We start from the raw sequence: 24631 nt of genomic DNA on the forward strand, positions 1-24631 counted from the left end.
TTACACCCCCACCAACACCCCCCTCTGTTTCATGTAATATTCCTCAAAGAACAGACACTCTCTTGGATCTGCTTGTGCCAGTTGTACCAGCCCTGATCTGGAGTGAAGGAAATCTTACCTTGTAAAAAACCGCTCGCTCTCGGGGTTTCCCCCCCAATGGCCAATGCAGAATTCATAAAATGAAATGTTTTAAGGGCTCAGCTTTGCCACCTTTACCACACCTGTTTAGCGGGGAGGGGGTCACCAGGGCTCTCTCCGGACTGGTTCACACGTGCAGCTGATGACAGCAACATCAGACGGTGCGTGAACGAGCCAACCCTGACCTAACACCACGGAGAGAATTCTTGGATCTCCACTGCCCGCTTCTCCGAACGGAACACTGGTCGGGCGAGCGTTCACACGTTCAGCCGCCCGCCGCCCCCAAATGGCGAACAACCGAGGCGTGTAGCGGGCTGCGAGGGGAAAGGGGCGCCCCGGGACGCCTCCCGTCTCGGTCCGAAATCCACCAGGGGCCGGGGCCAAGACCGGGCGCGCGGGGGACGCATTCTGGCTGCCGGCACTGGGGGTCCCCCAAGCTCTGCCCGGCGCTGCTGCTCCATCTTCCAGGAGGGAAGGAGGCCGCGCTTGCCCGACGCCGAGGAGGCGGAGCGACGGGCGAGCGCCCCCCCCCCGACCCCCGTCTCTCGGTTGGGGCTGCCGGGCCGGCCGAGCGCTCGCCCCCGCCGCCGAGGAGCCCTGCCCAGGGCGCAGCGCCTCCTCGCCCCCGCCGCCTGGCGCTCTCCTCCCGGCAGCGGCGCGGGGAGGCGGCGCCGAGGCGAGGCGGCACTGCCGGTCTCTCCGGGCAGGCAGGCAGGCGGGCAGGCAGCGGCGCTTGTGGGCTGGCGCTGCGGGTCGGGCCGAGATGCTGCTGCTGCGGCCGCCGAGCAAGAGCCCCGCTCGCCGGCGGAGGAGGGAGCGGCTGGCCGGCCAGCTGGGGCTCCTGGCCTCGCTGCTGCTGCTGCTCCTGCTGCTCCTGCTGCTGGCGGGCCAGCGGGCGGCGCGCCCGGACGTCGCGGCCGGTGAGTGGGGGGCGCGGGGGGCCGGGGGGCGCGGGGTCCGGGCGGCGAGAGGCTCCCCTCGAGAGACGCCCCCCATCTCGCCCTCGCTTGCCCTCCCTCGCGGGGCGCGGGGCTTCTGCCCGGATTCCTCCTTCCGCCGGAGAGAGCGGCGGTCCCCTTCCGGCTGCGCCTTAAGTTTCCCGGCGCCTCCATTCCCCGCGTGCTGGGAGCCCAGCCTCTGCCCCACGGCTTCTGCCTCTGCCAGCCACGAAGGGGGCTGTGGAGGGACAGCCTTCTCTGTGGGGCTGGACAGAGGGAAACACGACCCCGCCATCCAAGAGACAAGGGGGACAGATTTGGGGCAGATCGGACCCATGTAGGACAAAAGCCTCCCCGCCCCAGAGGTTTTTCCTGCGGGAGCCCCATTGCCGTGGGGGGCAGGAGTGCCACAGCCCCCATTCCTGGCCCCCTGGCCTGCGCCCCATGGGGATGATGCTCGGTGGGAGGCGAGTCTCCATTGGGGTTTCCACCTGAACTGAAATCTCTTGAGCTGGTCCTGCCAAGTCCACCTTTCTTCTCACCGGCTAATTGCGAAAAGTAGTGTACAGAAAAGGCAGGATTTGGCTGGGATCACAGTAGTTTCAGTGGCCTTATTAAGCACACCTAAGGCTGGGTTGGACAGCGGCCAGCCTGCATATACCCCCATTCAAACAAGGGCCCAGGTATGTGATTCGATACATGTTTTTAAGGCGGCTACGAATATACCTGGGGAAGCAAAGCTGCCTTGTACAGAGTCAGCCAAGCAATCCGTCTAGCTGAGCACTGTTGGCACTGACGGGGGTGGCTCTCCAGGCAGGGATCTTTCCCATTCCTACCTGGGGGGGCCCCAGTGCTTGCCAGTCTAACAGAGTCCAAAGGTGGGCAAATTAAAAGGGCCTCCAATGCTGGTCTTAAAGCGCAAACAATTTCATGTGGGCACTGGTGGATCCTTTGGGGTACCTGGCCCCAAACTATTCAAGGCCTTAAAACTCGCACTTTGAACTGGGGCCAGAAATGCACTGGCGAGAAGTGCAGCTGGCATAGAATAGGCACGCTATATTCTAATCACCTGGTCCCAACAAGCACACGAAGGGATGCATTTGCACCAGCTGAGACTTCTGGATCGTCTTTAAAGCTGGCCCGTTGTAAAGTGCATTACGTCTACAGCTAGCCTGGGTGCACGGCTGCAGCTGTGTCCACACGCCAGCCTAAGATGGCAAAAGTCACTCCTGAATGCTGCCTGCACAGGTCTTGAATCCAGAAGTAACCCCCTCCCCCCGCAAACTGCAGATGTGGTCCTTCAGATGGAGTGGATTTCCCTCCAGAGCTGGTGACACCTCTTCATCCAGATCAGCCAGTTTCCCTGCCCATAGCACCTCTGCCTAGATTAGGCTTCAGCATATTCACCCTCATCCATCCCAAATCCGCCTCCAGACACCTGTCTGCTCAAGAGTGTCACTGCCTCCCTGCAAAAGGTGAAAGAGAGTCCACCCCACAGCCTGCAGTTAATGGAAGCAAACTTTTCTCCTCTATAACTGACAACCTGTCAGTTTCAGGGGCCACTTTTCAGAGCCGCTCTCCATTGGTGAATGTGGGTTATAGTTCTGTGTTGTGGCAGCAGCTGGACATTTTCTGGAGTTGCAAATGTTACTGTTTAGCTACAGTTGCATAACTCTAGTGGAAAGGCTGTTCGTTAGATTTCTTTTGTAATCTCCTCTGTTGGATTTTGTGAAGGGAAAGGCTTTTTGCAATGTACCACCTATCTTCGTACAGAGGAAAATCCCTCTGGCTTCAGCTATTGTCTATTTCTTCAATACAATGAGAGTCACTGACTCAGTGCACAGTTCTGGATTTTTGTAGGAAGATAATGAAATGTTTGGCTTTGGGAAAGTGAACTGACTGACAGTTTAATATCTTCATGTTGCAGTAGGATACTATCAAGCAATGCTGGGAATATGTTAAGAGGATTTTTTTAAAAAGAAGATATACAATCACTTTGATGGCTGAGGGACCCATGCTTAATTTCAGACACCTTTTGATTCTTCTTTCCAGTCACAACCACAAAATGTATTGAACATGAACATGCTATCTGCCAAATCCTGGCATGCAATCCATACTTGCATTGAAAATTAGGATGTATAAGGCTAATCTACAACTGCACAAATAATAGCTGCAGTGATACAATAGAGTACTGTATACACTCCATATTGATTTATAAAATGGTTATTTGTATAAGGAAAGTTCATATATCCCTGTGCACGCAAGAAACATGCAAGGGGGGCATGTGAGCTAGTCCTTCCTTCTGATGCTGACATGCCTGGTGGCCACATACCCATAGAGCCCCTTCTCACATTCATCAGATTGGCATGTGTGATGGAGGGAGGGCTAGCCCACAGAGCCCCAACCCCTCTTGTTTGTTCCTTGAACGTAGCAGGTAGAGTACATGTGCCATCTGAAAACCCTTGAAATTACCAGGAAATGAAGCTTGCATTCAGCAAGCACAGATGATGTTTCTATCTACGTCTTGTTGTCCCCTTCTCCTTGTGCCCTCCATCTTTCCCAACACCAGGGTCTTTTCCAGGGAGTCTTCTCTTCTCATGAGGTGGCCAAAGTTTTGGAGCCTCAGCTTCAGGATCTGTCCTTCCAGTGAGCACTCAGGGCTGATTTCCTTCAGAATGGAGAGGTTTGATCTTCTTGCAGTCCATGGGACTCTCAAGAGTCTCCTCCAGCACCATAATTCAAAAGCATCAATTCTTCAGGGATCAGCCTTCTTTATGGTCCAGCTCTCACTTCCACACATCACTACAGGGAAAACCATAGCTTTAACTATACGGACCTTTGTTGGCAAGGTGATGTCTCTGCTTTTTAAGATGCTGTCTAGGTTTGCCATCGCCTTTCTCCCAAGGAGCAGGCATCTTTTAATCTCCCAAGGAGCAGGCTCCATAATCATCTGCAGTGAACATGGAGCCCAAGAAAGTAAAATCTCTCACTGCCTCCATTTCTTCCCCTTCTATTTGCCAGGAGGTGATGGGACCAGTGGCCATCATCTTAGTTTTTTTATGTTGAACTTCAGACCATATTTTGCGCTCTCCTCTTTCACCTTCATTAAAAGGTTCTTTAATTCCTCCCCACTTTCTGCCATCAAGGTTGTGTCATCTGCATATCTGAGGTCGTTGATATTTCTTCCGGCAATCTTAATTCCGGTTTGGGATTCATCCAGCCCAGCCTTTCACATGATGAATTCTGCATATAAGTTAAATAACCAGGGAGACAATATACAGCCTTGCTGTACTCCTTTCCCAATTTTGAACCAATCAGTTGTTCCATATCCAGTTCTAACTGTAGCTTCTTGTCCCACATAGAGGGAGACAGATGAGGTGTCCCACATTTCTCAGGAGACAGATGAGGTGATCAGGCACTCCCATTTCTTTCTTTAAGAACTTGCCATAGTTTGCTGTGGTCGACACTGTCAAATGCTTTTGCATAGTCAATGAAACAGAAGTAGATGTTTTTCTGGAACTCTCTAGCTTTCTCCATAATCCAGCGCATGTTTGCAATTTGGTCTCTGGTTCCTCTGCCCTTTCGAAATCCAGCTTGCACTTCTGGGAATTCTCGGTCCACATACTGCTTAAGCCTGCCTTGTAGAATTTTAAGCATAACCTTGTGAAATGAGCGCAATTGTGCGGTAGTTGGATCATTCTTTGGCACTGCCCTTCTTTGGGATTGGGATGTAGACTGATCTTCTCCAGTCCTCTGGCCACTGCTGAGTTTTCCAGCATATGGTTCGGAATAATTCTTAGAATAAAGTTTATGTAATCGTTTAAGACACTAACTATAATGCTACTGAGACTTGATGAGGTATCAACTTACACCAAAGAACATGCACATTTGCAGATTTTATTTGGCCCATTCTATCCCAAATCAAACTCAACTAAATAAAGTAAACATGTGCTTCAGTCTTTGAAACCTCCATAGCTATTGATTATAACAGCTCCAGCTTTATTTCATTGAAATGAGTCTTCCCTAATGGGTGTCTCAGTTACTATGCGGTGTGTGTTAGATTCAGACAAACCCCAGATCTCAAGACGAAGCAGGAGGCCTTAGAGATATTTTGAGTTTGTCAGAGGTGATGCAACATCTCTACAATGTTGGTGTGAGACAAAGAAGGGACCCCAAAGAGATCCAGGCATCAAAATTATGCGACAGAGAAGCATCTGCTGAACCTTTAAGCTTTACGCTAATGCCATAACACCAGGGTGCAATGATAGTGGAAAGGAGAGCAAACACCAAAGCAGAGATAGGATGTGAAGGAAAAGTTCTGTTGTAGCTCACAGGTGTGTCCTGTAATCGAAGGGAATGACTGGGCCATTGCTCTCCAAGCTGAGTGTTTCATGGGGAATGGAGCAGATTTGTGAGAATGAAACTTATATTTCTAAGCTTCTGGAAGATGCCAGGTTGAGGAGATGGCGAGAGAGCTCCTCTGTGATTCTGATCAGTGGGATTTTTTTTTTACCTAGAAAATGAACCACTTCTAGTTTTTCTCAGCTCAAAATTAACTTTAAAGGTGCCTAACACAAAAGCCCCTTGATTTATTTTTTTGCAGCGTGGCAGGTTTCTTACCCACAGATACAACTGTGATGTTTTCCGACCAATTGCCCACAAATCCCATGGGGAGATCAAGCAATTTCTTTTGCTTTTTTAAAGGAATATTTTTATTAACTTTTACATTTCGAATTAGACATCTTTTATTATACCATGTGTTCATTGACTTCACTCTCTCCCCTTCCAAGATTCATTTGACTTATCTACCATTCCTACATATTTTAATATATCCATCTAATTTAGTTTCCCTATCTTACATTAGTTCAAAATATACTGTTGAATTACTTTAATACTGCCAGTATTTTTAACTGTGTACAATTTTTTTCAATAACTCGACAAAAAAACCCCATTCTTCTTTAAATATCTGTTCTTCTTGTTCTGTTATTCTACTTGTTAGACCTGCCAATTCTGCATATTCTATCATCTTAAATTGCCAGTCTTCCTTACTAGTGACCTCTCTCACTTTCCATTTTTGGGCTAACAAAATCTGAGCAACTGTTGTTGCATATGTGAATAAGTTCTTCTGACTCCTGGGAACCTTAATCAGAACAATTCCTAACAGAAATGCTTCTGTTTTTTTGGGGGGGGAGAGTTGTTTTAAATATTTTTGTTCATCTCATTATATATAATTTCCCAATATACTTTCACTTTTTTGCATGTCCACCATATATGGAAAAAAGTTCCTTCTATTTCTTTGCAGTTCCAATATACTAAGTCCAATTCCACATTATACATCTTAACCAATCTAATCTAAGTTAAACACTATCTATGGATCATTTTCATAAAATTCTCTTTCAGTGTGCAGCATGCAGTAAATTTCAGATCATTCTTCCAAAGTTTCTCCCAGAGGTTTAAGTTTATATTATATCCTATATCCATTACCCAGTGGGTCATTGATGCTTTAATCAACTCATCTTTTGTTTCCTGTTCCAATAATAGTTTATAGATTATGGACAATAATTTTTCCTTGTTCATCAATAACTCTTTTTCAAATTGTGAGCTTTGGTCAAAAAAGCCATTTTTCTTATCTAATTTAAACATATCATGTAATTGGTGATACTGTATCCAATCAGTAACTTGGCTTCTTACTTCTTCCAGTGGTTTCAATCTGGGTTCACTCCTTGAAAAGTTAAACAAATCTTTATAGACCGCTCACCGTCTATCCATGTTTATTCTTTTGATTGTAATGGTTTCAATTGGAGACAACCATGGGGTGCTTTCAGTGGCGTAGTGTGGGTTGTCAGCACCCGGGGCAAGGCAAGTAATTTGCGCCCCCTAACCCGTGGATTTGCGCCCCCTAACCCTAACCCCCAGATGTTGCGCCCGGTGCGGCCGGCCCCCCTTGCACCCCCCACGCTACACCACTGGGTGCTTTTCTTTTCAACAAATGTTTGTGTTTCTCCCAGACTCTGTACAAATTTCTCCTGATACCATGGTTCATAAAACTCTTATGTACAGTGGTACCTTGGGTTACATAAGCTTCAGGTTACATACTCTTCAGGTTACAGACTCCACTAACCCAGAAATAGTACCTCAGGTTAAGAACTTTGCTTCAGGATGAGAACAGAAATTGTGCAGCGGCGGCGTAGCGGCAGCGGGAGGCCCTATCAGCTAAAGTGGTGCTTCGGGTTAAGAACAGACCTCCAGACCGAAATAAGTTCTTAACCCGAGGTACCACTGTATTTTGAGGGAAGTGGGTGGCGCTGTGGGTAAAACCTCAGCGCCTAGGACTTGCCGATCGCATGGTCGGCGGTTCGAATCCCCGCAGCGGGGTGCGCTCCTGTCGTTCGGTCCCAGCTCCTGCCCACCTAGCAGTTCGAAAGCACCTCCGGGTGCAAGTAGATAAATAGGGACCGCTTACCAGCGGGAAGGTAAACGGCGTTCCGTGTGCGGCTCTGGCTCGCCAGATGCAGCTTGTCACGCTGGCCACGTGACCCGGAAGTGTCTTCGGACAGCGTTGGCTCCCGGCCTATAGAGTGAGATGAGCGCACAACCCTAGAGTCTGGCAAGACTGGTCCGTACGGGCAGGGGTACCTTTACCTTTACCTTTACCTTTACCTTTACCACTGTATTTTAAAGCAATTTCTTTTGCACCCACCTCCAGCGGGGTGCTTGTAAGAAACTGCAGCTGGAAATTGGTAACCTTGCTAGCAAATTTAATCCAATTATTAAAAAAAAAAGTATAGATAATTCCTTCTTAGAAGAAAACCCATATTTTACAGATATCCAGCACAAATGCCCTTGAATCTGTTTGCCTGTAATCTGGCAGGCTTTATCTCTGAAGGATTCTACTATGCCTTCAGATTTCACCCTCTTCGGGTGTGGGGAACAAAATAGACTTGGGCTTCTGAGCTGAATCTGGCAACCTCCAAACTGGTCAGCTTTACAAAGTGCTGAGTTGGGGTCAGTGCCCATGCCTATCAGATCATAAGGTATTGTGGAATGTTTATGTACATTCCAGTTGCTCAAAAGATTTTAAAACTCAACAGTAGTTCCCAAGGCCAAGGGATAAGGCAGTGTGCTGTTGGTAGAAAAGAATGCAGCAGAGAAAGGAGTAGGGAACACAATCACATTGTTGGTCAGCTGTGTCTGTATATTTCAGTAGTGTGAGCATATTAGTATTTCATGTAAGTTGTGTATGTGAATGTAGATATGAAAAACACATCTACAAATTTCATGTCTCTTCACTTTGGGATTTTTGTGTGAAAAATGTGTTAAAGACTAGTCTTCCTGTATGCATCCTATCTTTCTTTGAAAACTGAGGCAATGATCCAGTCAAAGTTAAATGCATCCACATTTCATTGACTTTAGTTGGAGAAATGTAAGTACTTGTTTAATTTTTCCCATTTAAACAAATAAAATAAAAATGCTTATCTTTGGCTGGGCTTCTTTGATGTTCTTTGCTACATTGTTTTCCCCCTCTCTCAAAGTTATTGTACAAGCCTTCCAGTCTAAGAGAAGAATCTAGGGTTAGAAAAGTCAGGGATAAAAGCATGGTTATAAATACACATAGATCACTTGTATCTGTGCAAAGGACTTCCCTTATGAAAGATGTGCAGAGTACTTTCTGTTTTTGTTAGTTACTTACTTTACTACTACTGAATTGCAGCTATCTCTGGGGAAAGCCATGGAACAGAGTGCATCAACACTACAAAGTGATTTCTAGATAAGGAAGAAATTCACTGATCTTTCGCCAGCTATGTAGGGCAATGCTCTCTCTGATCTCTAGGTGGATTTTCCATGTACCGGCTCCCTGTAGTTTCCCCCATTTTGATGTCAAAAGATGTTTTAGGAATGAAGCAGAGGCAGGTGAGAATTCTGACCTGAGCTTGTGTAGCTTTTGTACTTTGATTCTCTGTGCTGTAAAGGTTTTGATGGTTTTGGGTGAAGTCTTGTGTCTGTACTTTGCTGAATCTTAGCTTCTAAGGAGCAGGTCTTACAAGAGGATTTTAAGATAGGCGAGTTCGCCTACCAGCCTCCTGCATCTAAAACCAAGATAATGTAAGGAAAATTCATAAGGTGCCCACGTGAGCAGTTCTCAAACGAACAAACGGGTTGTGCTGGTGGGGTTTGGGCAGCTAGGCGGAAGCAGAAGAAGTTCAGCAGTAAGGCAAGAAACGCAAAATATTTGAGAAACACTGACCTACTCAAAATAGCAGTTGTATTGGGAGTGACTTCAGGATCACCCTGTAACTAGAGCTCTTGACACACTCCATGTGAACAACAGGCAGTAATGAGGGAGGGAGACTAACAACTTTCTAATGAGTAGAATTGTCTAAACTAAGGATGTCTTATTAAAATGTGTTCGGCTTATTTTTAAATTCTTCAAATATTTCATTCTCATATCCCCTGATTGTTACCAAGTTTTTACCCAAAGCCAAACCTTACGTTTGTAACAAGGGAATTGGCCCCAATGGTGGGAATTTCCCTTTTATGTTATGTGGTCCAAGTTCTGACACCTATCCGCCTGTTGGTATACTTTTTTCTAGGCTAAACTTGACCTGGTCCCATCAGTTGGCTTTGTAAAGTGTCCTATGACCCTTTATAGTTCTGAAGGGACTGCTCCTCTTACTTCCTGAGTCTTACAAAGATGCTGCTGTTGAGTCTTCCCAAGTTAATCATCTTGTCGTGGCAGGATGATCTTCAGCACTAGAGTGGCCTTTTAAAAATTCCTATTGATGTCAGCCGCTGTTGCATGCAGGTGAGAGCGGAGTGCAGGGTGGAGACCAAAGGTGGGCAAGCTACCCCAGAAGGAGCACAATGTGTCCCCTCACCAGAGATGCTACGCCTCCCCTAACACTCCATACATGGCCTTGACTGGCTGGCCAAACCAAACTAGGAGAAGGAAAACTCTGACCCTTAACCTCTGCTGCACTGTACCCTCAGCAGAAGGCTAAGGAGTAAACCCTGCAGAAATCCGGGGTGGAGTCCCTGAGATCAGGCATGTCCAAAGTCCATTTCTAGGGCCTAATCCGGCCCCCCAGTTGGAAACCTCGACAACTGAAGCCTTCCATATTAAATATCTTTTGGATGATAGGTCAAAATTTATTCTGGAAGTCAAAAGAAACAAAGATCATCAAGCTTGAGACAAAACAAAACGACTGTCTCGGTTTCTTTATCTTTCGTGGTTGGCTGTCTTAACTCTATTTTGTTCAGAAATTGTTTTATGGGTCTTTTTTATTACTATAACCCTAAGAAAAGCTCAACAATGTTGGGGTAAAATCATTTTAAAAAAGGTTCAATTCTAAAAAAAGGTCAACAACCTTGGTCGGTCCTTCACTTCATCAAATCTGGCTCTCTTTGAAAAAAGTTTGGACACCACTGCCTGAGATGGTTGGGTGCCTTCTGGCAACTCCTGCAGCCCAGCTGCTGCCAGATGTCTTGCTCTGCTTTCCTTTGGACCACATCAGCCCGGCCGAGAGAGGGGAGTCTTGTCATATGGGCTGCCCAAGACCTCCATACACACTGCCTCGGCTTGTGTCCTGGAGAGGTCACTTCAATGCTGCTAACACAGTAATTTGATTTCACCCTGGGAGGTGCACTCCTTAGTGTTCTGTGACAGATGGATGCCAACAACAAATTGAAGTTGGTGGGAAGAAAATTTATTGCACCATGTCTGGGTCTGGAGTCAAGGTCTGCTGTTGGCTGGAATGTGGCATGAGCTGAAGGAGTACAGCTGGTTCATGGACCTGTGGCCCTCCAGATGTTTTTGGACAACAGCTCCTATCATCCCTGATGCTAGCTGCAGCTGATGGGAGTTCAAATCCTCCATCTGGCAGGCCACAGGCTCCCCTCACCTGGAGTATAGAATATGGCATAAGTGTACTTTCCCCCCAATCTGACCACAACTCCACTCCCATCTTGGCCATTCCGTCAACATTTCTTCACCAGTGGTCCAGCTGTGTTGGCATATCTGGCTGCGCTATCAGCATATCTATCATGGGGGTGGCATATCTAGTGTTCTGCTGGCACGGAGGGGCTCTCACCAATCCTAAAGCCCCTAAACCAGCATAACTCCAGAATAGGGATTGTGTGCTTCTAGTCAGCATATCGAATAACATTCCTTTTATGCAGTAAGGTTGTGAATTTTAATTACCAGGGATGCAACGGAGAGATATTGCACAGATTTCCATTTTAGGGCACAGAGCAAGCAAATTGGGTTCAGTTGGGAGGAATTTTCACTCACAGCTGTTAGTATCTGTTCTGTGACATGTGTTTGCTAAAAAAGCAGACACACATCAAGATTTTAAAGGAATTTGCAGTGAAAAATGATGTCTTCATAAAGCATATATTACTTCCTAGCATCACTAAAGGTTATCTGTATGCTACAATAAAGTATTAACAATATTTCTGCACCAAGACGACACAAATCCTGCATAAAGAAAAGCTGATTTCTTCATACATTAGAATTTAAAAGCTGGACTCTCTGACTGGTAGTGATCCTCCCAGTCTCTCAAGCAGAAATCTTGCCTTGTCCTGCAACTGTTGATTCTTAACAGGAGGTGGGACTGACTACATTCAAAGGAAGGGCTCTATCACTCATTCCTGCACACCTGAAGGAAATCAAGCAAATATGCCTGTATATTTTGCACCATTTCTTCTAATTTTGCTAGTCATGGAGAGAGGCATGAACTGCCCTGAGGGTGGTATATAAATTGAATAATGATGATAACTGTTCACTAACTCCCTGCTCCTGTCCAGTTGAAATCTTACCTCTGACAATTTAGATGACAAAATCATCCCACGAAAACTGGAGGAAAGAATTGAAGGCTGCTCATGCTAGGATATAAACATTGCCTACCAGAATCCTTCTGACCATGGAAGTTAGATGAGCCAGTCAAATGCCATTGCCTGCTATAAAGGCTGCACTCCTTCTGTGACCCTTTGAAGCAAGTCATTACTCTGTCTCTGGCACTTCTAAATAGTTTATTTGCTTGCTTCCCTGTTTGTCTTCCTGCTTGGTGGTTCCTACATCAACCTCTTGGCCCTTCAGCCATGGAAACTATAGCATTGGCTTGGCCTTGTGTTGGGCTAAAAGCTGCCTCTCGGATGGCTGCCTCTGTTTCCCGGCACCTGCAACTTATGTAGCTTGACAAATTGAGATGCTCCAAGACCAACTATTGAATCCCAACCTTTTACTTTTGTTAAGCTGACACAACCATAACATTTACAGTCATTTTCTAAAGAGTAAAGATGGTGAAGACAGCAAACCAAGTGGACGGGGACAAACAAAAGTCAATAGCAACTCTTTAAATGTCTTGTAAACTCTTTAAATGTCTTGTAAACTTTTTTGAAACCTAGGAAGTGGATTATAAATAGATATGACCTGACAATGTATTTTGCAGAGTGGGAGCAAAGGCTGCAAAAATAATACCCTATCACAACCTCACCATTCTTCATCTTTTGTTTATGGAACTTTGAACAAAAATGCTCCAGCCGAATTTGAAAGGGGTGTGTTGCATGCGTGAGTGTGCATATATTTTGTGCCAGGAGCTTCATCCATGGGGGACTTGAATTGCAGACCTTCTAAGAGCTGAGGTGGAGATGGGCTACTAACAATACCCCTCAATTGTAACTTTCTTCCTTCTGAAATTTGATAAAGACCCAGTTAAGTAGTTCCTGCAGAACCATCTTACTCAGCAAGCAGTTAGTCGCTGCAGATCAGCAGGATTTTTCAAATTAAAGATCTATTTAAATATAGTTTACGTGGGTTTTATTATATAGTAAATGTTTTTACTTCAGCCAGCTGGAGTGATTTTCTCTGCAAGTAGACAGTGTGTGTCTCACCCTCAGAGGGAGAAAAATAATTTGTGTTATATTGGAATCTGCCCAAAAAAATCTGCCCCCAAAATGCAATGGATATCCTTGAAAGGAAACGCACACTTGCAGAGCAGCTGAAAGAGACACAATAAAGATTACGCCAATCAAGCAAGCAGACTGGAAAGGACATGATGGTCACTGTGATTCCCACATCCCAAGGAGCAGATGGACAGATTCTGACAATCTAAGCGTGACACTGCAAAGCTGCATCAAAGAGACTGCAAGGGGGCTTGTAGTGTAGGTATATCCGCAGAGGTGATGATGGGAAAGAGAGGGGCTGGAGTGGCTTTCCAGGGGGAAAGAGGAACAAGAAAGGGCACGCTTGTGTTCTATCCAAAGAAAGACACTGGTAATTTCAGCAAGGCTTTTGACAAGGTGCCCCATGATATTCTTGTAAAGAAGCTGGTAAAATGCGGTCTTGACTATGCTACCACTCAGTGGATTTGTAACTGGCTGACTGACCGAACCCAAAGGGTGCTCATCAATGGTTCCTCTTCATCCTGGAGAAGAGTGACTAGTGGGGTACCACAGGGTTCTGTCTTGGGCCCGGTCTTATTCAACATCTTTATCAACGACTTGGATGATGGACTCAAGGGCATCCTGATCAAATTTGCAGATGACACCAAACTGGGAGGGGTGGCTAACACCCCAGAGGACAGGATCACACTTCAAAATGACCTTGACAGATTAGAGAACTGGGCCAAAACAAACAAGAAGAGAAAAACAAACAAGGGAGAAATGTAAAGTATTGCACTTGGGCAAAAAAAATGAGAGGCACAAATACAAGATGGGTGACACCTGGCTTGAGAGCAGTACATGTGAAAAGGATCTAGGAGTCTTGGTTGACCACAAACTTGACATGAGCCAACAGTGTGACGCGGCAGCTAAAAAAGCCAATGCAATTCTGGGCTGCATCAATAGGAGTATAGCATCTAGATCAAGGGAAGTAATAGTGCCACTGTATTCTGCTCTGGTCAGACCTCACCTGGAGTACTGTGTCCAGTTCTGGGCACCACAGTTCAAGAAGGACACTGACAAACTGGAACGTGTCCAGAGGAGGGCAACCAGAATGGTCAAAGGCCTGGAAATGATGCCTTATGAGGAACGGCTAAGGGAGCTGAGCATGTTTAGCCTGGAGAAGAGGAGGTTAAGGGGTGATATGATAGCCATGTTCAAATATATAAAAGGATGTCATATAGAGGAGGGAGAAAGGTTGTTTTCTGCTGCTCCAGAGAAGCGGACACGGAGCAATGGATCCAAACTACAAGAAAGAAGATTCCACCTAAACATTAGGAAGAACTTCCTGACAGTAAGAGCTGTTTGACAGTGGAATTTGCTGCCAAGGAGTGTGGTGGAGTCTCCTTCTTTGGAGGTCTTTAAGCAGAGGCTTGACAACCATATGTCAGGAGTGCTCTGATGGTGTTTCCTGCTTGGCAGGGGGTTGGACTCGATGGCCCTTGTGGTCTCTTCCAACTCTATGATTCTATGAATTTCAGGCCAGCGAGTTACAACATCCCAACCCCTTCTCATTCATAGTTGCACAGTGGACCGGTTTATGCTCATAGAATGGCATCCACTCTAATACAGTCAGCAACATTCATAATGTGAGAAGGTGGATCTGTACTTGTTGTTAGTCAAGGTGCCACGAATTCAGAGATTTAGAAGGAGGCTGAAGTTGGAAAGACTCTAATGCATCTAATCCCAGCATCTCCCCAGAAGGCAAAATAGGGACATGGACCAGGAAACAGGGACTGTCCCTGGTTAATAGGCCATATGGAGCACAAGGAAATGCAGCGTGTGGGTGAGTGATTCACATTGGCTGCTTCCATATCAAGCAATGTACTTTTGAATTGTAGTGTTTATGTCTGGGAAGCATTTTTATAATGCAATCACACATTATGTACTCATGGATTTTTTAGTCATGATGATGCACACAGGAATGAGCCTTGTGAGTGGCAGATGTAAACCTTGATTGACACAAGGGTGGGATGAGCTCTGGCTTGCTTGACCTAAAATGAAGAACCAGCGGACAAATTTGTGGAAGTTCTTTTTCCTTCTTGATCTCAGCAGGACTGCAATTTGGCACACACTTTGAATGTGCACGAACTCTTCCATGCAATTGGGACCCGTGTTACATGGGCCGTGTACAATTGGGGCGCCTGATCATGTGTGTGCTTATGCCAGGTGTCAAACACAACTTTCCCAGTGCACGCACAGAGTGTCTCTGAAGCTCTTACAGCTGAATTGTCTCTTTGCAGCAGCCTCGAGGCATCAGCTGTATTGCACCAGCTGTGTTGCACTCGGCAAAGACTAAGCAGCCACACCTTTGTCTTTTGGGGCTAGCTTGAAGTGGTCCCCAGTTAGGTGTCTGTCCTGAGGTGTGACTCCCACCTTTGTCTGCCAGTCACAGCTTCGTATTACAATGCTTTCAGGTTGCGAAGTGCAAAATGTTCCCATGTGACAGAAAAAACTTTTCTGCTGCACTAGGTGGAGTAACTGCTCCTTTCCCCGCCACCAAATCATGGACTCCCTGCCAGGAATGTTCACATCCAGGATGCTAAAAGCTGTAGGGTGATCATTGATTCTCAGGTCACCACTGACAAGTATTTGATTCAAAATGGATGTAGCATTATCTGACTAAAAACAGTTCTGCAATTCACAAACATAAAACCATAGCCATAATAATGGCAGTAATAGTGTTTCCTCCAACTACGTGGTAGGTAACTGAGAGTCCTCTAAAACAACCAGAGGAATTATAGTAACATAGAAGTGGCAATGTGTTGTTCTGAATTCCTTTTCAAAAGTAGCATCATAGAAGAGTTGTGTTTTCTGTTGACGAGGAGGATTGTAGGGCCAGAGATGGACATGGTGCGCAAGGAATCTGCATGCTTTCATTGGGAACTGTGGCTCACAGCTTGCTAGTGATTTCCTAACATTTAAATGTGTTATTTGAGTGGGAGTGCAATGCTAGAAGACCACAAAATTACTGTGGCAAAAATGTAAAAACATATGTTTGGGATTTGTGGGCTATATAAATAGGTTTTAAAAATCTGTAACATGTCATACCATCAGGTATCAAGGGAGAAGTTAAAGAGCTTGTAGCTGTAATATGGGTCCTTTGTTAATTTAATCCATGCCCTTATATTCAGGTCACAAGAGTTGCTGGAGGGCATAAGCTTGAGGCAGCGTAGGATTCAAATTTGTGTTGTCTGTTAGATATATCCACTTGGACATCTCATTGTCATCTCAACATGTTGAAGATAAAACTATTTATCTTGCCTCCTAAAATGGCTTTCCAACTCCTCTCAGTATTGTCAGTAGTACCATCCTTCACATCTGTTTGTCAAGCATGCTGGCTTAGCTGCTATCCCTTGACTCTTCTCTCTTGTTTGCTTCCCACATTCAATCTGCTGCCAAGTCATGCTGCTTCTTCCTCTACAACCTTGCAAAACTCCCACCCATTCCTTCTTGTGCCTTGGCTAAAATTGGTTCGTCCTCAGGTGGTCATCTGCACCTTGACTGCTGGAACCTTAATCTGCCTGACTCTTTTCTTTCATGCCTTGGTTTTCCCAAATCACCCCTCTCTCCCGTCCCTCTGGCCATGTGACCTCTTTTAGCTTCCTTCACTGGCTCCCCATCCCCTGCCAGAACCAAGCCAATCGTCTTCTCCTTCCTGCTAAAACTATCCACATCTTTCACGTCTCCCCACCCCAACTCACTTCTTTGGCCCCTGTTTTATGTTGTGTAGTAGAAATGTTAGTTGTTTTGTCCACCAAGTCCAGGACCGTCTGCTGTGAGTGGCTTCAGGTCTCCAAGATCTCAGGCGCAGAGCAGTCTTTGCCATCATCTACTGCCTGATTTCCCCCCATTTTTACCTGAAGAAACCAGGAACTGAACCCTGGGCCTTCTCCATCCACAGAGTGTGCTCTGCCACTAAGCTCAGCCCCCTCTCTTCCACAGCTGCTTGTGACCTCTGCCACCCCAACTCTGCCATTCTCAGCTGAATGAAAGTCTCCAACTCCTTTATGCAACTCCACTCATTTTCCCCATATGCCCAATGCCTCTGGGAACATGTTTGTGATGCCACCTCTCTCCCCCCCCCCCTTCAAATTCTTCTTTAAAACTTACCTTTTTCTGCATGGCCTTTCACTTATCCTCTTAGTACTCATTACCACATGTAACCAAGCTTTTGACACATGACATTTCCCAAATTCCACCCTCCTCCCTCCCTTTATTTCTCCACCGTCTGTTTCAGCTTGTAGGCTTTTTGCAGTGCCGGAGACTCTGTTACCAATAATAGGCAGGCAGGCAGATGTTCTGCACAATGAATAGTTTTTCCTGGCCAGTTCAGTCTACCTTTCCCCCTCCCTTGGTTTATACATTGCTATAAATATGCATGCATCGCCAAAGGGGGAGGGGACAAAAGAGAACACAGATTTGCATGAAATTTGTATATGCTAAAGTAGATGTATAGATGCAAATTTAGAAATAGTGATCACTTAAGGAGAAATGCAATGTATCTCAGCATAGTGAGGAAGAGTGTGACCAGATTACAGTATGTGTGAACCTGCTCAGTGTGCTGTCTAGGTGTCCCATGTTGATGGGCAAGTTTGAGGGACTCTCTGCTTCCCTTTCTTTTGGTTCTTTATCTTTAGACTGAATTTAAGCCCTTCAGTCAGAGGGCACCTTCAAACACAAGGCGAAGCATCCCTCTTGTAATTGCTGCAGTGAATTGTGAGAGGCAAAGGCAAAACTCAGCTTGACTCTTGGAAGCTGCCAAAACCCAGGAATATCAACAACAGTTTAGATTTTGCATTTGTAAGAGGTAAATTGTTAAGGAAGTGAATGTTCTGATGAAAGAGTTATGATTCCCCCAAGCAGTGATGAAATGGTGAAACAGTAAAAGCTAAAAATACTCAAGACACTGATATTTAAATCAGTAATCTCCCCTTGCCTCAAGGAGGAGGAGTTTAGTCTCCTTGTTTCAGATGACAGCAGAAAGCTGCTATGAAAATGAGCAACTTGAGTGAAAGAGAATTAAATGGCGCAGCGCATGGACAGTGGTGACTGATATAGCAGAGGTGAACATGCCAGGTTTGTTCCTAGTGGGACAGCTCATTAAGCTGAAAGAAAGCTAATATACATAGTTGTGATACAGTATAGACTTGAAGGTTGTTTAGGTCGTCTGGGGAGGTTCTACTCATGTCAACTCACCCTACAGGATACTAAAGGGTGTTGACCCCAAAACAGGCATTTTTTCCTTGTGCTGTGGAATGCCCTTCCCCCTGATATACACGATGCAGCAACCATCAGTTGCTTCAAGATGTCTTGGGAAGAATTCTCTTTTTGGCCAGGCTTTCCATGACACATAAGATAGGTCCCCACTTTACATGTTTGGAGTTCTCTGAAGTTCTGTTAGCTTTTATACACTTTTATGACCTTTTTATACTGCTGTTTTATTGGTTTGGGGTTGTGTTTTTGTTTTAAAGTTTTAAAGATTTATTTTTTGTTATTTTAGACTGTACATTGCATTGGCATTTAAAAAATATTAAATGCACGCTCGCTCGCTCTGTGTGTGTGTGTGTGTGTGCGTGTGTGTGTGCGCGCGCACGCGCGCAAGAAACATCCTGGCACACAGCTTTCTTGGCCAATCTAGGTTAATCTAGGTTATATGTACGCAGAAGTATTTTGCCCTCCATGCTACAATTTTTGAAAGCAGAAAGTTGGAAACTCCAGGACCACTTCATACATCACATTCTTTAGACATTCAGTTAATACATTTAGAAAGAAAATTAGATGGCCATGTGGTTATAAATATGTATGTACATAAGCAGCTGTATGTATGTGTATTGGGAACGGTGAATAATTTTGCTCACTTAACATTTTAATGCAGACGTACCTAATTCACTCTAACTGAACTAATATGCAGACCAAAACACAGCTGTCCTTTGAAATCATTGATGGAGTTCTCTAGCCAAAAGTATACACAAAAATGTGTATATTAGGTGCACACAAAAGTGTACATATACCGAATATTAGAGAAATGTTAAATGAGGCAAGATTGTATACAAAAATACAAACAGTAGGAGAAATATATATATTTTCATGCAGACTCTTAAAAAAAAAAGAGCAAGGCCACCTGAATTTAAGACTGGAAAAATGAGAAACTGACAGAAACCAAAACTGTCAAAATTCTTCCATGGATCTCAAAGTGGTGTACACGGTTCTCCTCCTCCCCATTTTGTGCTCACAACAACCCTGTGAATTAGGTTAGACTAAGAGATGGTGACTGGGCCAAGGTCACCCAGTGAGCTTCATGGCGGAGCGGGGATTTGAACACTGGTCAACACACTCTAACTATTATTATTATTATTATTATTATTATTATTATTATTATTATTTAGGGTTACCATATTTGGAAGATCGAAAAAAGAGGGCAGACAGTGGGTGGTGGTGGTCAGGTGATTGGTGGCAGCGGCAGCAGGATGTTCGGGTGATTGGCAGTGGTAGCGATTGGTGGCAATTGGGGTGATCAGGTGATCGGTGGGGGCTGAGTGATTGGACAATCGGTGGCAGTGGGCGATCAGGCGATCTATGGCAGTGTTGGCAGGGCGAGTGGGTGATCAGCGACGGGTGAGTGATTGGGTGATCGGTGGCGGCCAAGTGTGCAGGTGAGCGGGTGAGCGGTGGCGGCAGGGACACTGGGCAATCAGCGGTAGTGGGGTTGGCAAGCAGGCAGCGGGGCAGTGGTAATCTTGGGGAGGGGGGTTGGGTTACGATTCTCCCCTGGAGGCCACCATCTTCCGCCCAGACTGCTTGCCCGCTCACTCAGGCCTCAGCTTTGTCTGCCTGCCTGGGCGCCGCCTCCTCCACGGTGGCTCCACGGTGGTGGCATGGCCTATGGGGGCTCCTGCCAGGCCTGGGCCTGGAGGTGCCTGAAGGGAGGAGGAAGAGGGAGGCCTCATGCGGCTCTTAACTTGGGAGAGGGAGAAGCGGGAGCCGCTCAGCTGGCCAGCCAGACTGATGGACGGATTGATCACCCAGTCCCTCAGTGCATGCAAAAGAAAAACCACAGACATTTTTCAAAATATAAAAAATCTGCCTGGATGATGCTTTCACCTTTGGAATCCTGGGCGTGTCTGGGGAAATCTGAGCATATGGCACCCTATTATTATTATTATTATTATTATTATTATTATTATTATTATTACTCCACACTGGCTCTTCTTCCCTTCCCTTTTGCCATTTCTCCAGTCTTCAGAGACACTGTGTGGGGCCCCTGGTTGCTAAAGAAAAGAAAAAGGAGGAAAAGTGCATAATACCCAAAGTGTGTGACTATTTTCTCCAAGAGTTGAACTTGGGAAACACCATTTGGAAGTTCTCATAATAAGACATTGGAAGGGTATAGTGCTAATAGACAGGCCCTTGTGACTTCACGAATCCACTCCCAGCATCCTTACTGTAGTTTTGCAAGTCCAATTGTATTGTGCCTTTAAAATGGAGTGAATGAATGCAAAAATGTATATGTGGTGCTTTAAAACAGTCTTTGAAAGGCAGACGGCCTTCCCGAGGCACGAGGAAGATGGATGTCTGAACCAGTGTTTGATTTGCTGGAGTGAGCATCTGTCGTTTATATTGCAAATGTGGGAAGAAACATCAGAGGAGAAAAATCTGCCACAACTCTGTTTTGTTGCTGTAAACACTCTAAAGTTGTGCAGCCTGTTCTATTCCTGATTTTCTCTCCTCCCACTAACGTCAATTAATCTGATTGAAGGAGCTGCACATTTCACATTTCTGTTTCTGTGAAGTATTTGCATACATTTAAGACTGTAGATTCTTATTTTTATTTTTGGGAGCATTGATTAGACTCCAGCAATTCATTCAACACAGGCTAGCCTTTGAAGAGTATTTGGGAACGCATTGACATAGCAGAATGCTCACCCTCCAACTCTCCCAACTGAGAGCAGTAGCACCCCCATCTTCCAGTCCCCACACATTTAAAGAAGCACCTATATGCCTCTGATAGTTAAAGCCGATACCTAGACGCTACAAAAAAGCCATCTCAGTATCTGAAAGGAAAATTCAGAGGGAAGAATAAAATTCATGCTTGCGTTTGCCTATTGAGCTAGACATTCACCTTGCTTTAAACTTTGACCTAGATGCTTTCTGAGGTTTCTTCTGATTTCCTTCCATTCCTAATCTCCATGATGCATGCGTATGAAACAACCCGTTTTTGAAATCTTCCATTCATTGTGAGACAGTTTTTAAAGAAACAAACTTTGTCAAAGCTCTGTGGAATATTCGGAGATGATTCTCTGATTGTATGTGGTTTTATCTTTGTTTTTTAAAAAAATAATTTTTAACAATAATAATGATGATGATGATGATGATAAAAGATAAAGTGAAATTGTTGTGCAATTCTGATCTTGGATGACCCTCTGAAACTATGTACCATGTCTTTCGCAATGTCTTACCTTTCCCAGAAGAATGTTCCAAATTCCATAGATGTGAGGGAGTGAAAATGAGGGAGTGTAAATGATGGCACAGAATCCTCCTTTCTGCATATATAATAGTGGTATGACAAGGGGGAAACTAGGCTAAACTCTTATCCTTGGCCTGCTAGTTTTGTTCATTCAAACCTACAGCACCCCTATATTTTGCCAAAGTAGTAAATACCTTCTCCTTGGTTGTTAAGGAGACATTAGATTCAGTCTGCACTTAAAAGTTAATCTGTCAATTTCTCACTTTCCCAAACAATCTGAGAAGTGAAGCATAGAACCAGCCTTCAAAATTCACACATCTGAAATTTGTAATGCAGTTCTCCAACTTGAATAAAAATGCATCGATTGGGAGAAAGTGTGCATAAAAATTAATATTTTGGTGAAAATAACATACAAAAATGGATTCTATTAGGGAGAATTACCTGAAAAGTGTGTATGCTAGCCAAAACTGCACACAGATGTATTCCTTAGGTAAAATTTACACTAAAATGTTGAAGAATTTTCATTGTTGCAGCACTGTGGCGAACTGAATTTCGGATTGGAATTGAGAGAACCAAAATGGAGAGATTTTTCCATTACTATTGGTTCTACATCTAGTTGTTGTTGCCCTAAGTTTTGTGAAAGTGCTTCCCTTTGCCGCTGCCCTCAAAGGAAGAAAAGTGCAGACGAGAATAGATGTTAAAGTGTGCATGACTCCTGAAAAGGTTTGTCTGTGTCTTGTCCGCCTAGTTTCACAGTTTCCATAGAACCTCGGTGGCGGCAAAGGAGAGCCAGGGATCCTGCCAACACTTGACAATCCTTCGTTGAAACTTGCAGTGATTCTGCAATGCTGCAGTAACACATCATTCTTTTGTACCATTTGACTGGCCAGTGTTCAATGTGCCCTGTGCTAGCAGGGGCTTCTTCTTTCCTGCATGTTCTTTTCAATGTGTGCAGTAAGTTTGTTTGGGCAGATTCTGGAATAGCACAAGTTAATGTCACTGCACAATATTGTTTGGGCTAAATGGTTTTTCCACCAGATGAAGGCAGTTGTTTCATGCTTCCTACTCTCATGTGCGCCCTTGGCTAGCCTTTTAAGGAAACAGTTTCCTCATGACGGGAGAGTGCTGGAGCCTCAACTTGTGCATTTCCAAGTTGAACAGAGTTGCAGCCAAATATAGATAAGAAGTTAGTATGGGAGCACCTTCTTACTCTCAATGAATTCAGGTTTTAAGGGCCAGATAAGTCGTACGTTAGGGTACTAAAGGAAGTTGCAGATGTAATCTCAGAGACCATTTACGATTTTTGAAAATTCTTGGAGAACAGGTGAAGTGCTGTTAGACTGGACAGAGGCAAATGTTGAACCCATCTTTAAGAAGAGGGGGAAACAGGATCTAGGCAACTACTTACTGATCAGGGTGATGCCAATGCTTTCCAGTGCACTTTCCCATATCTTGCCTTACTGCAAAAATTCTGGGCATTTTTTAAAAATAGAGGTTTTTTGCACAAGAGCCCCAGATCCACTTTAGCTGCATAATCCACAGTATTCTTGTTGTTGGGTGAGATGAAGCTACTGTTGGATTTGTAGCCATGAAACAGGACATTCTGAGGGCACGGAGGGGCTGAGCAGGCCTGGGATCAGTTGGATCCCGAATTGGTTCCACTGCTATTGTGTGATAGTATGGGGGCAGGGCCAGTCCAGGCCCTCTTGCTGCGTAGCTTACGGCTGGCACAGCATTCTCTCTGCCCATCCTGCCTACCATTTGTGTGGTGGGGCTGCCGGTGTGGTGGCCCCACCACCCTGCTCAGTCCCAGGGGGATATTTGCATGGCATTATGATCTCATTTTTATAACAAATATCACACAGAAAACAGAATAAATTTGTTTGCTATTGCTCCAAAGGGCAGGACTCAAGCCAGTTGGTTCAAATTACATGAAAAGGAATTTGGAGCAGACATGAGGAAGAACATCTTGATGGCAGGGATGAGGGAGTGGGGCGGAAATTTTTCCAATGCTTTATTTTTCCACCGAACGTTTTCCATTTCCTAAGTTCATTAGTAGCAATGAATGGATGCCAAGTGCCAAAGGCAATATTGGGCAAGCTTGGCAGTTTCAAAGTTGTAATTAATGTTTTTCAGGTGATTATCCCTGACAGACCTGTGAGTCAGCCTACCACGCACAGTTCTCCAGGATGCTAAAATTTATTAAGCGTGCCAACAGCCTTCAGTACTTTTGGGGTTTCCCTCCACTTAAATTTAAACATTGCAAGAGAAGTTCATGCTATTGCCTTTAAATGTTTACAAATATTTTAATAAAATGTTTCTACATAATATAACATTTAAACCATATTAAGCGGGCCTCAAATATTTCAGGTCAAATACTTGAGGTCTATTGGGACCAAAAAATTAACATGGGGTGGGGTACTTTTCTATGTTTACTAAATACAAGTAAAATAAACATACTAAACTAGAAAATTAGGGTTGCCATGTGTTTTCTTTTCCCAGGACATGTCCTTTTTCTCATGGGTAGAGTCATCATAGTGATCCATAGTTAAAAGTAGAAGTCGGCAAATATGTCCTCTTTTTTGCTCTTCAAAATATGGCAACTCTAATACTAGATTATTCTCAACAACATCAGCAATGTTGATGCAACTGATAATTTCGCAGTGCAAATGGCTTCAGATCCCTCCCTATAGTGAGTTTTCCCTCCTATACCAAATAGCAGTTTGGATGAGGGGATTTTCATTAGGATCATAAAGAAAGGGTTCGGGATTCCAGCCAAGCAGCTATGTCTTTTTATCCATTTTCCTTCCCCCTGTTTTTCCATTTTTCTCCCTTCTCCCACCATCAGTCAGCATTTCACGCACATTCACAACACAAGTGAATAAGGACGAAGCATGCTCAATGTGCGTGAGATGCTGACTGATGCGCGAGTCCTCCCCTCCCCTTTTAAGCCTCCCCCCAATTATTTTGTATACTTCTTCAAACCTTGGGGTTCCTCTAAATGTGCTGAGACCTCCCTCTTGTGTGTGGATGGGGGCATTTTGGCTACATAAGGATCCATAGTTGCACAATTAATTCACCATTAGTGTATACATAACACCAGTGCTTTTTTCTCCTTAAAAAATGTTTAGGGGTCCTCTCATTTTGACTC

The 24631-nt window shown here is 44.8% G+C and overlaps 1 protein-coding gene across 3 annotated transcripts in view; it reads left to right on the plus strand.

Moving 5' to 3' along the window:
• The first annotated feature begins 273 nt into the window (after positions 1-273).
• Positions 274-24631, plus strand: part of SLC24A3 (solute carrier family 24 member 3) — a 161105-nt gene continuing 136747 nt past the window's right edge. For 2 of the 3 annotated variants that reach the window (XM_083519342.1, XM_083519343.1), the window contains exon 1: positions 771-1058. In XM_083519342.1, coding sequence (XP_083375468.1) covers positions 902-1058 — 157 coding nt within the window. In that variant the 5' untranslated portion in view covers positions 771-901. Of the gene's footprint in view, positions 300-770; positions 1059-24631 lie in introns of those variants that run through there. The other variant, XM_083519344.1, reaches the window with a different exon arrangement.

This window comes from Podarcis liolepis, assembly GCF_965112155.1.
Source record: "Podarcis liolepis genome assembly, chromosome: 8".
Taxonomy (NCBI): Eukaryota; Metazoa; Chordata; class Lepidosauria; order Squamata; family Lacertidae; genus Podarcis; species Podarcis liolepis.